Source organism: Chiloscyllium plagiosum, unplaced genomic scaffold (assembly GCF_037043375.1).
Source record: "Chiloscyllium plagiosum isolate Xiang-an unplaced genomic scaffold, Cpla_swu_hap1 HiC_scaffold_45, whole genome shotgun sequence".
NCBI lineage: Eukaryota > Metazoa > Chordata > Chondrichthyes > Orectolobiformes > Hemiscylliidae > Chiloscyllium > Chiloscyllium plagiosum.
In genome coordinates this window covers 11,391,922-11,407,986 of record NW_028270183.1, presented here as the reverse complement: position 1 = coordinate 11,407,986, position 16,065 = coordinate 11,391,922, and the positions used below count along the sequence as shown (strand labels likewise).

The 16,065-nt window shown below is 42.3% G+C and overlaps 1 protein-coding gene across 12 annotated transcripts in view; it reads right to left on the bottom strand.

The window, feature by feature from the left end:
• nfixb (nuclear factor I/Xb) overlaps positions 1-16,065 on the bottom strand; it is a 635,608-nt gene that overhangs the window by 128,513 nt on the left and 491,030 nt on the right. For 9 of the 12 annotated variants that reach the window (XM_087983272.1, XM_087983261.1, XM_087983265.1 and 6 more), the window contains 2 exons: positions 3,844-3,906; positions 1,375-1,482 (listed from right to left, as the gene is read on the bottom strand). The exons of 1 other annotated variant lie outside the window; for it this stretch is intronic. In XM_087983272.1, coding sequence (XP_087839398.1) covers positions 1,375-1,482; positions 3,844-3,906 — 171 coding nt within the window. The remainder of the gene's footprint in view (positions 1-1,374; positions 1,483-3,843; positions 3,907-16,065) is intronic. 2 more of the 12 variants (XM_087983262.1, XM_087983263.1) reach the window with 1 other exon arrangement.

Here is a 16,065-nt window from a genome sequence, read left to right as displayed (position 1 = left end):
CCCTCTAAACCCTTCCTATTCATATACACATCCACATGCCTTTTAAATACTGTAATTGTACCAGCCTTCACCACTTCCTCCGGCAGCTCATTCCATACATGCACCACCCTCTGCGTGAAAAAATTGCCCCTTAGCTTCAAATGACCAATCCCCAGCAACATGATTGCTAATTTTGTGCTTCCATCTTTTAGTTCTGCCGTACCATGGAATTGAAATGGTTAACTGTATAATCACATCAGCCATGCCTTTCGGCATTTTGAAAAGCCAGGACATGCTGCTTTTGATCTCCTGTACCAACAAAAAAATTTTGTATTTTCACCTACTGTCTCACTGACAGAATCGTGGGTTGTAATGATAGTGGATTCAACAGTTCTGCAGAGCACAATGATTCCACACTCCCTAAGACTCTGAGCAGTGTGGAAGGGCTATAACTCTGATTATAGCCTCTACAGAGTTGGAGTTTTTGCTCTGAATCATCACTGAGTTACATCGTCCTGGGAATTATAGGTGGTGGAATGAAATATGAAAGTCAGAACCCGTGTTTTTGAGCCTCCACCTGATAAAGTGCCTTTGAAATGTGTTCACTGTTGACATGTTGGAACAGCAAACTCCCACTAATGGTCTCTGTCGTGCACTGACCATTTATCATCACCTCATTCCTATTGCAAAACCTGTTCCAGACTCAGTTAGCAACTCCCTAAAGCCTGTCCGCCATCTACAAGACGCAAGTCAGGAATGTGATGGAATACTCCCCACTTGCCTGGATGAGTGCAGCTCCAACAATACTCAAGAAGCTTGACACCATCCAGGACAAAGCAACCTGCTTCACTGGCACCACATCTAACACCTTCAACATTCAGTCCCTTCATCACTGACACACAGTAGCAGCAGTAGATATCATCTGCAAAATGTGTTGCAGAAATTCAGCAAAGCTTGTTAGACAGGATATTCAAAACACACAAACTCTAACCCCAGAAGGACAAAGGCAGCAGAAACATGGGAACACCATCAACCTACAAGCTCCCCTCCAAGCTGTTCACCATCCTGACTTGGAAATATGTCGTTGTTCCTTCAGTGTCAGTGGGACAAAATCTTGGAAATCCCTTTCCCAGTGGAATTGTGGATCTACTTACACAACATAGACTGCAGTGGTTCAAAAAGGCAGTTCACCACCACTTCCTCAAGCACAATGAAGGATGGTCAATAAAGAATGGCCCACACCCAAGAATGAGTAAAAAAAACTCAATAAATCTTAACCTTCCCCAGAAAGATTAAAACATCTGCTAAAAACACTACTTTTCCTGCCAACTTGTGGCTTTCTTGTCATCCGCTAATGAGGAGCTCCCATTGCCCTTGGCTAATACTCAGACTTACAGAGTCCTTGGAACATAGGAGCAGAATTAGACCAAATGGCCCCTCGACCTTGCTCTACCATTTGATAAGATCGTGACTGATCTTCCAACTTGACTCTCCTTTCACAACCTGTCCATTAATCAAATAAGAAAAGATGGTAAGCTAAAGGATATGGCTATACTTATGCTCAGGAATCATCTTATCATTTCAAAACATCTCAATACACTTCCAACAGGAGAATGACTTAGAAACACAGGAATTGCATTTTTCACTATTCTGCACTAATAACATTCATCAGAAAACAAGGAAATGGATGGGTAGTTCTTGTGATTTTGGGAAATGTTGGTTGAGGCAGGAACATTGATTTAGTTGCCGTGAGAAATCCCTTCAGCGTTTCTTTGAAAAAGCAGTGGAATCACTAACATCCATCTAGGCAGTGAACGGGACAGGGAGAGTAAACAGGAAAAAGCAATAATCTGAGGTTACACCAGATATAAAGGCTAGAAGATAAGACTACATTCAAATAATTGGGAAACAGAGCTTCAGCCACTGTCAACATTTCTTTGAGTCTCCAGCTTTCTACAGTTTACCAGGGCCAATTTGGAAATATCAGCACCCACAGGACTAAACATGCTCGGTGGGTTAAGTAGCCTTTTCTCATTTCAATTGACTTTTGTCAAGAGTAGATGCCCTAAGATTGCAAAATATGAAAAATAAAGCTGAAAGTTGGCCACTCTTTATTTGTGCCCCAGTTACATTCTGTGTGGACTTGGCTGGAGTGGATGTATTACACAGTGTTTACCAGTTGGTGTTAGAGTAGTAATCATTCTCTGAGCATTTCAATGTAAAAAGCTACTGAAACCACCAATACCCTGCGCAACACACAACACATCATGTGTACTTTCCAGTTGTCTGACACAGTTGTAAAAATAAGTCTAGACCTGGACTGCAGGGGACATTGGATGACCTGACAGATCTCCAAGCGATTTGGACCAAGTCTAGAGGAAAGTCATTTAATAATTACTAGTCTGAAGCATCGAGCGTGAACAGATTGGGCTAGAAGAGCTGGGATTCAACACCTAAGGGCAAGGAGGGATTTAACTGATGTTTCTCAATCAGTGAAGGAACTAGCCTGCATCTGAATTGTTAGCAGTTAGGTGTCACAGGACCAGGATGTGGCAATGCGGAGTTGCACAAGGTCTGGCCTTGGGTTAGGGTGAGATTATCAGAAGAACAATGGACCTTTAGAACCAGTAGCTGGTGCGCAAGATACTTTGAATTGCTTCAAGACAGATTGGAACAGAGCAGTTCCTGGATTGCTTCCTGCCATCTAAAGATGGAGCAGTCAGAGAGTCATTTCATAGATTTATATTATCCTTCCCAAACCTGGCTGCTCTTCATCTCTGATTTTCCGCTGATCTCTGGACACACCATGGCTTTAGGGGATGAGCAGAGTCTGGAGACTGTTGTGAGACAATCGATTGCTACCTCTTATTTTTCATATGGCAAGGAGCATTGCAACAACTGACTTTTCTACAAATGTTCAGAAAATGTAATGGTTAGATTTAGGTTGGACAAGGGAGAGATATCATACCTGGGTATCCTCAAACACCAGCCACTAAATGTGAGTGTGCAGGTGCAGCAGAAGGTGAAGAAGGTAACTGGTATGTTGGCCCTCATAGTGAAAGGATTCAAGTACAGGACTAGGGATGTCTTAATGTAATTATACAGGTCCTTAGTGAGACCACGTCTTGAGTACTGTTTTCAGGTTAGGTCTCCTTATTTGAAGAAGGATGTTCTAGCTGTGGAGGGAGTGCATTAAACTTTTACCAGTCTGATTCCTGGGATGGTGGGGCTTTATGAGGAGAGACTGGATCCTATATTCACTGGAATTTAGAAGAATGAGGGGGAATGTCTCATAGAAACCTATACAATTCTAACTGAATGGGACAGTGTAAACACAGAAAAGATGTTCTCGATGGCCAGGGAGTTCAGCACCAGAGGTCACAGTCTAAGGATATAGAGTAGCCATTTAGGATTGCGATGAGGAGAAATCTCTTCATCCGGGGAGATGTGAGCCTGTGCAATTCTCTGCAACTGAAAATGATTGAGGCCAAAATGTTGAATGTTTTCAAGAAGGAGTTAGATATAGTTCATAGGACTAAAGGGATCAAAGGGTATGGGGTGAAAGTTGGAACAGAGTACTGCGTTGGATGGTCAGCCATGATCTTATTGAATGGCGGAGCAAGCTCGAAGGGCTGAAAGGCCTACTCCTGCTCCTATTTGCTATGTTTCTATAGTTTCTGCTTCCGCTACCTCTGACACCACCAGTGTACTGCTGCCATTCCTTAATACCTGTTCAAGGAGTTGTCGAACAGTTCCCAAACCTGAGGTGCCCAGACTTGCTACCTGCCAGCTGTGCCCACCTCCCCTTCCCACTCCCACCCACCAGAGATTCACTCTGAGCAGTGTGTAAACGGCGATCTTTACCATTGGGTGGTGGTTTGACATCTGCGTCTCCTTGCTGGTTCGAGCTTTCAGATTGTCCTGACTCTGTGAGATAAAAAGAGATGGGTAATCAGCACTGGGAGATTCTCTTTGTCTTTCGTTCAACCAAACATTGAGGTGCTCAAACCCCAGAGTCGCCTGTACCCAGTGGAGACAGTGACTTCTGACACTGGACGATAGCTGCACAATCATCATCAATACTTGAGGCTAAGGCTTGGGGCCATAAGTGATCTAGAAAGACAGTCCATCTTGCCAAATACATTCACCCACTCAAAACAAACATATGAAATGAGAAAAAGGTCCATTGACCAATAAAAGCTGAGAGATTTGTCTGAACCACACTGACATCGACTCTTCCAAGGAAAACTAGTGGCTATACCAACAATCCCACAGAAGGAAGACTATGGCAAAAAATTATGGTCATCGGGTACAACAGAATAAAATTTCCAAGACAACCACTTGACAGTACAAGCTTCATTATTTAATCCTGAGGAGTTGCTTTGCACAGATGATTGTCCGCTAGTCACAGTGCCCATTGAATGCATAAATAATTGAGTATCCCTACATCTTAAGTACCTTTCACAAATCCCTTTATTTTAGAAATGGTTTTATGCCACCTTAGTTTATTGAAAGGGTTAGAATTTCATGTCTGACATCTTTCACAGAGTCTACACTTTAGGCACCTCCGTAGCCTCCATTTTTGGGACTTCATTACCAGACATCATCTTTCACAGGTCCAGTATTGCTGGGTTTTTTTATTCTTCCCTTTCTCCCACTCAAGGATAGTGCTATGCTTTGATATAAAGAGCTGACATCTCTGGATATGCTCCTGTTGAAGATGATGGTGAATCCATGGATAATGAGGGATACAAAATTGGGAATTGTAAGGGCATCAAGGTGGGAAATGGTGGAGAATGGCAGGAGTTAATCTAATGGAACAAGGCCAAACCTCCAGGATCAGTGGATCAGCAAAGTGTAGTTGCCAACACAAGAAAAGCCATTTAGGCCAAGACGTCAATGGTGAAGATGAAGTAGGCTGGGTAGAAACCCTAATTTTCTATATTGCTCCTTTTCAGAGGATGTGTATTAGTCTTACACCAGCAAGTAGCATCAATATAGTAGAGTAACATAGGCATTAGGCACAAGGAGGCTATTTAGTACTACAGTCACTCAATAAGAATATGACTAATGTGGTTGTGTGCTTCGATGTGATTCTCCTGCCCCCTGCCACACCCTCCCACCCTACCCCACCACACCATTCCCCCATAATCTTTGACTCTGACACCTGTTAAAAATCTATCCAACTCCACCTTGGATAAGTTCAATAACGCAGACCCTGCTCCTTCAATGGGAACAGAATTACACTGAGTGATCAACTTTGGAAAAAACATTCTTCCATGCCTCTGTCTTATTGGGACACCTCTTATTTGTGCTGTCCCCCAGAACAGGAAACACCCTCAACAGGATACATTTCAATAAGGTTACCTCCGAATCTTCTTCATTTTCCCTTTAAAGTTGTGAAACTCCACGGAATTTCACAGGCGTGCCCATAAACCATTGTAGGACACCATAACACACAAGAGATTGGGTCTGATGGCAAAAAGTTCGGTCAAAGAAGTCGTGTCTCAAAGGGAAAAAGTGAGGTAAAGAGGCAGAGATATTTAAGTAGAGAATTCAAGAGTAGTGGCTCAAAGCAATTGAAGGAACAGCCATTCCAAAGGTGCAATGATTAAATCACAGAGCGACGTGAGGTCAGAATCAGGGTAGCAAAGAGATATCAGAGTAGTGTGGAGTTGGGAGGGATCACAGGGATATGGGAGGGAGGCAAGGTGAAACCATGGAAGGATTCAATAACAAGGGCATGACCTTTAAAATTAAGTCATCGCTTAACAGAATCAGGGTGGGTCAGTAGCACAGGAGTAATGGAAAATGGGATTTGACTGGGACTCAGTGTACGTCATTGAGCGCAGGGGTGATGGGGAATGGGATTTGACTGGGACTCTGTGTGAGTCAGTGAGCACTGGGTTAATGGGGAATGGGCTTTGACTAGAACTCTGTGTGTGTCAGTGAACACAGGGGTGATGGGAGAATGGGATTTGACTGGGATCCTGGATCAGTCAATGAGCAAAGGAGTGATGGTCCTTCAGTGATAACATGGATGAAGGGAGAAATGACACTTGAAGTGCAAAAGTGTTACAATTCTCAGCCCGAAATTGGCAATAAACATAGTCACTATTACCCTCGGCCTGGCCTCTTGAATTCATGGTCTGTCACTATGGGAGCTACTTCCCATGGGCAATTTCTAAACCAGGGGAATAGTCAGATATCTGAACCATGCTGTAGACTACACAGAATGAAAGCCACTGGAGCTCCATCGGGAATTATTTTTGAAATCTGTGCAGAGTAGAGATTTTTCTGCAGGCACACTGTGGGACAATCCCAACAGACTTTCGATCCTAGCTGCAATAGCTGTTGAATGCATTCTTTGCTTTGTTTATCAAAATATGAACTGTATGTAAATAGAGCGGCTTCTTTGCCCTTTAGGGTGTGACTGGTGACTGGTAATATATACTATCATGCTGCAAGCAGTTGTAACCTAATGTGGGTTGGGCAACACAGAAACTTTAGATGCATTTCCTTAGGAATGTTAAAAAAAAGGGACACTGATTAACGTGTCTGTTGGTTTGACTTATTGCAGATGTTCTTGGTTGCAGACAGTTGACAAAAGGGCCTCATTTTTCTTTTTCCCTTTTCCCTCAGTGATAATTCCCACTTTTAAGTTCAGTTTACATTGCTTCGTCTGTTTACAGGATGTGTAAGACATCTACTTTCGTACCCAAATGAGCTGGAGCAGTAGGTTTGGAGAAGACGTCACCAGGAGTTAAGAGTTCAGGTTTTGTGTCAGGACGGTCAATTCTAGTTCCTGAGTCCACTCAGCCTCTCGACAGAGCAGAATGTGGCAGCAAAACCCATCGCTGTCCTTAACCACTTCTTTTAAAATCATTTTTTCTTTCATGGGAAGTGGATAAGAAATGGCATACAGGGATGTGTGAAAAAGGCAGGAGTTTGCCACCAAGGAATACAACTGGAGCAGGTACAATGGGCTGAATGGCCTCCTTTTGCACTGTAACGATTCTACCACTGGCAAGGACATAAGTTGCTGTCCGTCCCTAATTTCCTTTGGATTAAGTGACTTGCCAATGCAATTCAGATTCAGTTACATTGTAGACCAAGAAAGCTTCCTCCTTATCCAGATTGGTTTTATAATAATCTGAGACTAGCATTCATTTCCAGTTTTATTAATTGAATTCAATCATTGAGCTCCTACATTGGGATTTAAATGCCCTACAACCATGTCCCTGGATAATTAGACCCAGTGACATTACCATTAAATCAGCACCTAGCAGGGCACGAACCGGGTGGAAGGAGCATATAACTAATTTCTGTCAGTCCGATATGCAGTGAGTGTTTGAATAAAATCAAAATGCTGTGGATGATGGAAATCTGAAACTAACAATCGGAAGTATGAGAGCTACCTGTCCATTGACGAACGACCCACTTAGTCAACCCTAAAACGCAGGGCAGAAATGCTCCAGTCACTCAGGATAACTAGAATTTGAGCAGCGGGAGCAGTTTGGGTTGGGGTTTGTCTGCCGGAGTGGCAATATCAGGACAAGCAATCTGGAGGAACAGCTTAATATTCAGAGGAAACATGGGTTCAAACCATTCACTCTACTTCTCTCTCTACAGAGGCTGCCGGGCCTGCTGAGTTTCTCCAGCATTGTCTGTTTTTACTTGGGATTTCTGGCATCTGAAGTATTTTACTTTTACTGGAGTGTTCATCCTCACTGCCTTGGCTCACATTAGATGATCAGCAGACAGCATATTGGGTGGGGGAGGGTCATTCGGGAGCTCCTGGGAGATGCAGAGGTACACCCCAAACACAGTCACACCTTCCAAGAGAACAAAAGAGTCTGCAGGACTTAAATCAATTGGCTCAACTGAGAGGAGAGCAACTGAGGGGAGGAAAAGGAAGGAAGAGCACATTTCGGAGATTCATGACGCCCTGTTCTAACAGATGTGTTTGAAAGAAGGAGCTTACAAAAGGAACTGGGTGCAGGAGTAGGCCATTCAGCCCCTCAGGGCTCTCCATCATTCAATACAAACATGGCTGGTCTCATCTTGGCCTCAAATCCACTTTCCTGCCCACTCCCCATAACCCTTCAACCCATTACTAATTCAAAATCTGTCCATCTCCTCCTTAAATTTATTCAGTATTCCACCATCCACTATATTCTTGGGAAGTGAATTGCATAGACTCATAAGCCTTTAAGAGAAGTAATTTCCCCTCATCTCTGTTTTTAATCTATCATCCTTTGGCCTAAAACTATGACCTTCTCATTCTCTAAGGTAAAGTTAAGCCATAGCTAAACTAATAGTGAACAGTGCTGAAAGCTTCGGCTTACCACTAGGCTTGTCAGTGCCTAGCACAACAGCAATAGCCTAAAGCTGGGTCGAAGCTAGTGTGGGAGGAGAGGTGAAGGAGGGGAAGCAGCAGAAAGAGCCCCATCAGGAATCTAGCTACCGATGTACACTATTTCCCCAATCAATCAGCCATAAATACTGACTACTGATGAGAAAAACAGCAGCATTCTGCATTTCAACAACGCTGGTGTAAGATACAATTCAGATCACAGAGACTTTTTGTAATTCCCATGTCACCGCCTATATCAGGTTATATAATAGTAGGTCCCAAAGTGGGTAATCTGACACAGAATTGGATTTAATCATTACAAGTCGACTGAAATAAAAATCTGCAAAGCTTTAACTGTAGTGCATTTTTTTTCTTACAGACTTTTGGAAAATATTTTCCAAACTGTACTCTGCCGCCAGTTTTTGCTTAGTTTTTTTCCCCAAAGCAATCTGCCATTTGTGTCTGATGAATTCAGTGAAAGGGGATGTTTCATAGGAAGAAAAGGGAAAAGGATTAATGTAAGAAGAGTTTTCAGATGCGACACAATTACCAATGGGAGAGGGAGAATAATGTGCTGTTCCATTTTCCTCTTGCAGACGGAGAGCTTCTTATCTGCATTTTAGCATTCGTGTTTTTCAGTCAGAATGGTTTAAGAGTGGTGAGATGGTTGAAGTCCTACTCTCAAGGGTTTGACCACAAAATCCAGTCAGGCACTGACAAAGTGCCACACTGTCAAGAACACTGACGTTCAGATGAGAAATTAAACAGGCACTAAATTTAAAAAAGCAGATCATTACAAAGGTAACCACCTCTGGATTATGAGGGGAGCAATGAGCAAATTGGCACAGGCTGACCAGGTTGGGGAGCTGAACCCACGTCTCAAAAATTCAATGTGGGAGAAATGGGTTTTGACCCATGAGGCACAGATACCAGTCATGGGGTAAAAGGAAGCTGAAACGTTGAGAAAGCTGAACTGTGGAACTAGCATCACAGAAAGGACTTTAACTAAGTTACAAGGGGAGATTCACAGTGTGAAAGCGAAAGCATCAAAGCATCAGTGCAGGATAGCAATGCATCTGCAGGTTGTTCTGCTATAATGCGCGTTTCGTTAACACAAATTCACTATAACACAATTGACGAATTGGGGACACTGTTTCTAAAGTGTGAACTTTTATAACGTGTGTTGGCTGTAACATGATTACATTGCCAACACTTTAAGCACTGTTTCTAAAGCGCGATTTTTCTATAACACGGGGTTGCACAAGAAAACAACCATCATGTTATCGATTAACTACATGCAATGATAACCAGTGTATGACAGGAGGAGGCAGAGCGAACAAGCATAAGAGAAGGGAAATATGATTTTAAAAATTCAAATCTTTTTACCTGTTCCACTACAGTACCATAACAAGATTGATTTATTGATAGTGCAAATACAAATAGATGAGTATGATTCAATAGACATTACAGAGACAAGGTTGCAAAGTGCAGATGGCTGGGACTACATATTCATCGGTATTTGACAATTTAGAATCATGTACAAAAAGAATACAAGGTGGGGCAGCTCTGTTAACAAGGATGTGACAAGTACATATGTGGGAAATGATCTTGTCTTGGGAGGTCAAAATGCAAAATCAAGTTGGGATAGCTTAAACAGCAAAGGAAAAAAATGGGACTGGTTTATAGATCCCAAATGGGTGGCACGGTGGCACTGTGGTTAGCACTGTTGCCTCACAGCGTCAGAGACCCGGGTTCAATTCCCGCCTCAGGCGACTGACTGTGTGGAGTTTGTACATTCTCCCCGTGTCTGCGTGGGTTTCTTCCGGATGCTCCGGTTTCCTCCCACAGTCCAAAAATATGCAGGTTAGGTGAATTGGCCATGCTAAATTGCCCGTGGTGTTAGATGAAGGGGTAAATGTAGGAGAATGGGTCTGGGTGGGTTGCGCTTCGGCGGGTCGGTGTGGACTTGTTAGGCCAAAGGGCCTATTTCCACACTGTAACTAATCTAATCTAATCCCTTGACAGGTAGCAATACTGTAGGACAGAGTCTGAATCAAAACAATAACAGGGACTTCTAGGAAAGGCATTGCAATATCATGGAAGATTTTCATCTTTGTATAGACTTGACAAATCAAAATGATAAAGGTAGCCTAAGGATGAGTTCATAAAGGCTATTTGGATCAGTCTCTCAGAACAATACATTCTAGAACCAATAAGGAAACAGACTATTTTAGAACTAGGAATGTGTAGTGAGACAAAAATAATATATGATCTCATAGTAAAGGATCCTCTAGGAAAGAGTGATCACAACATGATAGGATTTCACATTCAATTTGAGGGTGAGTAATGTGAATCCACAACTGGGATCTCCAACCTAAATAAAGATAATTATAAGGAAATGAAGACGAAATGGCTAAAGTGGACTGGGAAAATAGAGGAGGAAAGATTGTTTTAAAAAAACGAATTGACAGACATCGTAGAAGATCGTGGGCGGCACGGTGGTACAGTGGTTAGCACTGCTGCCTCACAGCGCCAGAGACCCGGGTTCAATTCCCGCCTCAGGCGACTGACTGTGTGGAGTTTGCACGTTCTCCCCGTGTCTGCGTGGGTTTCCTCCGGGTGCTCCGGTTTCCTCCCACAGTCCAAAGATGTGCAGGTCAAGCGAATTGGCCATGCTAAATTGCCCGTAGTGTTAGGTAAGGGGTAAATGTGGGGGAATGGGTGGGTTGCGCTTCGGCGGGTCGGTGTGGACTTGTTGGGCCGAAGGGCCTGTTTCCACACTGTAAGTAATCTAATCTAAGATATCTCATAACCTCTCAACAAAAGTATAATCCATTGAAAAAGACAGATTCTACAAAAAGGATGTAGCTTCCGTGGCTAACTAAATGTGTTTCTTACATTAAGTTAGTGACTACATTCTAAAGTAGTTCATTGGAAGCTGTGATATAAATGCAGTTATTTTCTTTCCATCTGTATCCCCATTCCCACATCACCAAAAAGAACAGTTCTATCCCATATTTGAATGCTCATTTCGTGAGGCTTTTCTCATCATACCAATTGGCAGCATAAAATATATACCTGATAAGTATGCTTTCTCTCACCAAACAATACACATACACACCCAGATGCACATACTCAAACAGCCAAATGTATACTACATGAGCACACACACAAACACATGCACACACACGCAATGTCCAGGGAAGGAAACTGCCATCCTTACCTGGTCTGGCCTACATGTGACTCCTGACCCACTGCAATGTGGTTGCCTTGTAATGCCCTTTTGGCAATTAGGGATGGGCAATAAATGTTGGCCCAGCTGGCGATGCCCTTATCCCGTGAATCAATTTAAAAAAACACATAAGTATACACTCACCTAGATACAGACACATACACAAACACACAAAATTTTCAGACACACAAGTGCATACCCAAGTGCATACACCCATGTGCACACCTACCCACGCGCACACAATTAAATGAAGGCACACACACATAGATACACACACACACACACATTGACAGGTACGCACGAACACCACAACCCGAACCTCCTGTCTTATCTAATGAAATACTTTAGAATGTAGTCACTGACTTAATGTAGAAAACCTACTTAGTTGGCCACAGGTACTATATCCTTCTTGTAGAATCCACCTTTTTCAATAGAATATACATTTACTAAGAGTTATGATGTCTGCCAATGCTTTTTTAAAAATCATCTTTGTCCTCTATTTTTCCAGTCCACTTTAGCCATTTCTGCCTTCATATCCTTGTAGTTATCTTTGTTTAGGTTGAAGATATTAGTTTTAGACCCAAGTTTCTCATCCTCAAATTGAATGTGAAATTCTATCATGTTGTGATCACTCCTGTCTGGGGGATTTCAGTCTGTCAGTGCACCTTTCTGAGCTACCTTGTTTGGTTTCTGCTAAACCCATAGACAGACATAAAGACTACATTCTGTGGCGTATCTCACGATCTCAGGATATCCCAAACTATTTTACAGCCAAAAATTACTTCTGGAAGCACAGTATGGTTGTTCTTGTAATGTTGGAAACAGCAACTACGCGTGCAGCAAGTTCCCACAAACAGCAACCTGGTAATAAATAGATAATCTGTTTTAAAGATGCTAGTTGAGAGATAACTACCAACCAGAAATTCCCTACTTTTATTTGAAATTGAGCCCTGGAATTTCACAATCATGTGAGAGAGCACCTCTGCTCTCAGTTTGACATATCATACGAAAGCTAGCATGTTTGACAATGCAGAGTGCCATTCACCCATTATCTGTCTGCGTGTACACTGACATTCCGCCAAACATCATTCTTGGTTTTAATATTCTCATGCTTGCTCTCAAGCCCCTCAATGCTTCCCCCCTCACTGTCACTGTATCACCTCCAGCAAAAGCCAATCTCCATAGCTTCTACAGCCCTCCAAATTCTGGTCTCTTGTGCATCTTTAATATTAACCTAGTGAACACGGCCCAGGCAATCACAAAGGCCAACCTCCCATCTATAGAATCCATTTACCAGGCCCACTGTCAAGGAAAGGCTACCTGCATTCTCAAAGATCGATCCCATCCTGGCAATGTTCTTCTACAACCTCTACCCTGAACACACGCACCAGCCGGTTTCGATACAGCTTCTACCCCATTGTTGTTAGAATACTGAATGGACTCACAAATTCTTAACATTTGCCTGTACCTGTGTTTTAGTTTTTGACGCTGTTTACTTATTATTTATTTATCTATGCTACTTAACTAAAGAATCTGCCTGTATTGCTCACAAGACAAAGCTTTTCACTGTGCCTCGGTACACATGATAATAAATTCAATTCAATTCAATTTAATTGGATGCCAAGGAAATGGAACTCTGGAATTCTCCCTCCTCCCTCCTCTATGTCATATTACCAAAATAATTTATTTCCCTTTTTCTCTTCTGTTTGTCTCGCTTACCCTTAAATGGGTTATTCACCTCACTTCTTCCTTGAGTGACATGCTCATCACTCTCTGGTCAAAATGGTTTCTCTTGCCCTCTTTATTAATGACTATCTTATGTTTATGGTGTTTCGGTTCTGGTCTCACTCACAAGTGAAAATGTGTTCTGCAAATCTACCTTAACGAACCTTCACAATCTTAAAAGAGCTAAATAAAATTTATTGTCTCTAATAGGCTGTTGGGAAGCATAGGACTCAATAGAAGCGCTTGGAACTTGCCTAGAGCTCTCCCATTAGAGCAGGAGGAAAAGGTACAATTATATAACCACAGCATTTCTTACTTGAAGGCCTGTAATTTGACATTTTTTTCTTGTGTGCCTGTGTACCTGATTATCCTCTCTGTCCACACTCAATAAAGCTACAGTTATGAAACAGACAAAGAAAGGCTATTGTGCTTTGATCGATTAACTCATAGTATGTAAACGTTTATAATGACTCGTAAAGCACCAATGTCTATTAATCATAAACATTAAGGGCTGCAAAGAAGACTTTGATTAATGGAAGTTCCTCGAATACCTCAGGCAAAGATTATTAACATAAAGGAGCTCTGTGCATTGCCGAGCACAAAGTGCAAGATAATTTCACACACTCGGACTTGATTAGATTCTTCTACATAGTTGAGAGAATGTAGTTGGATTTTATTTTGCAAACTGAGAAATGGCAGGGCTAGGAATGAAGATCCATTCCCAATCCCAGATCTTCCTGACCTTCGAAGAGAATTAGGTGCTTGTGTAGCAATGTCCTGCTTACTCAATAGCCCAGAGGCTGTGAGTTCAAAGCCCACCATAGGCCCAGTAATTCATTCATTAATTTCAACCAATACTCATCCATCTTAGGCAAGTCACCAGGAGAAATGACCACTAATATTGGTGGAAGATCATTAAAAGATCCAACTGGTTCACTAACGCCCGAGATGGAAAAGACTTAACTCTGATTTGTGTCCGATACTAGTTTACACAATATAGTTGGCACTTAATTCACTTGAAATTTGCACAGCAACCCTGGATAGTTAATAAATGCAGCCTAAGTGCTCACAGGCTGAGAGTGTCCAACTGAAATAGAGCATTTGATTAAAGAATTACAGGCCTCTGCTGCAAATCTGGGTTTTGGCAATAATTGTGACTGTTTAGAGATCTTCTGGTGCGGTGGCAGTGTCCCTATCACTGATCCAGGTGGCCTGGGTTCAAGTCCTACCTGCTCCAGAGGCGAGTCATCACGTCCTTGAACAGGTTGCTTAGGGAAATATCTAGACCATTCGGGTGAATGGTTCTTGTAGCACAATGGTAGTGTCTGTACTTTTGGGCCAGGAGGCCCAGGTTTAAATCCCACCAGCTCCAACAGTGTATGATAACATTAGGTGGATGGCATGGGTTAAAATACCTGTCTTATAGTCTGGAGATCTTGTTTTCAAAGCTCAGCAGCAACTTCCTACCCAAAGAGCCTTTATATTAACCTGATGTACATACCATCAAGTGTGTTAGAGCTCTTGTGTTGCAGTGGTAGTGAGCCAGGAGGCCCAGGTTCAAGTCCTACCTTCTCCAGAAATGTGTCATAACATCCCTGAACAAGTTAATTAATAACATCTATGCCATTCAGCCGCTCAAGACCATGCCCGTTCTTCACAACCTTGCTATATTAACCCTAACTCTTGATTTGCTTACTGCCAATCTCAGTCTTGAACATATTCATCAACTGAACATCTAGGGCTCTTTTGAGGTAGATAATTCCAAATATTCATAAGCATCTAAGCAGAAAAATGTCCTCTCATCGTCCCTTACTCTGAAACTCTCCAGCCAGAAATAAGTCATTCACAATCTACCCTGTCAAGTCCTTTTTGATGCAATTAGCTCTCACTTTTCCAGGTTGAGAGGAATAAAGGCCCATTTTACTCAATACATTAAACTACAAATAAAGTATCTCTTCCTATGCAACCTCAACAAATATTTCCAGGTCAGACTCAGCATGGGTTAACATGGAGAGTAAAATGCTGGAAAAGCATAGCTGGTCAGGTAGCATATAAGGAGCAGGAGAATCGTCGTTTCAAGCATAACCCCTTCATTAGGATTCCTGATGTACAGCTTATGCTCAAAACGTCAACTCTTTTTGGATGCTGCCTGACTTACTGCACTTTTCCAGCACCACACTCTTTGACTCTGATCTCCAGCATCTGCAGTCCTCACTTTCTCCATGGAGAATAAAAAGCCTTCTTCAGTGTCCCAAAAATCACTCCAAGGTGAGGTACTGTACTTGTTGGAAGGAGGTGTCTTCTCACGCTGTCTAAATTGTCTCACTATGTCCTCCTACATAGTCATAGGGTGAGAGACAGAATGAAACTACCTCAATACTCTCCAAACAAATACACTCAGGTCAAACCTGAGGCTAATTGTGTAAAAATGCTTCTATTCTTAACAACTGTATTCCAGGTTAGATGTGATAGAGATAAGAGCAGAGAAAAGGCCCTCTCCTTGTGAAAAGTAATCTTTCTCCAGTCAGGGGAGAGCAATGATTCAACACAGTGTAAAACTCTCCCAGGTCAGGTTCATCAGGCAATAGATGTAACCCTGTAGAGAAGCTCTGAAAAAGGCACAACATGAGAGATAAGGTAACTAGTTTTTATAATAAGACTGGCATTTATATAGCATCTTTCATGATATTCCAAAGTGCTTTACAACCAATGAATAGAAAAAATACAGCAACCAATCTGCAGATCCTTCGAGGACGGATGCCACCTCAGCTGG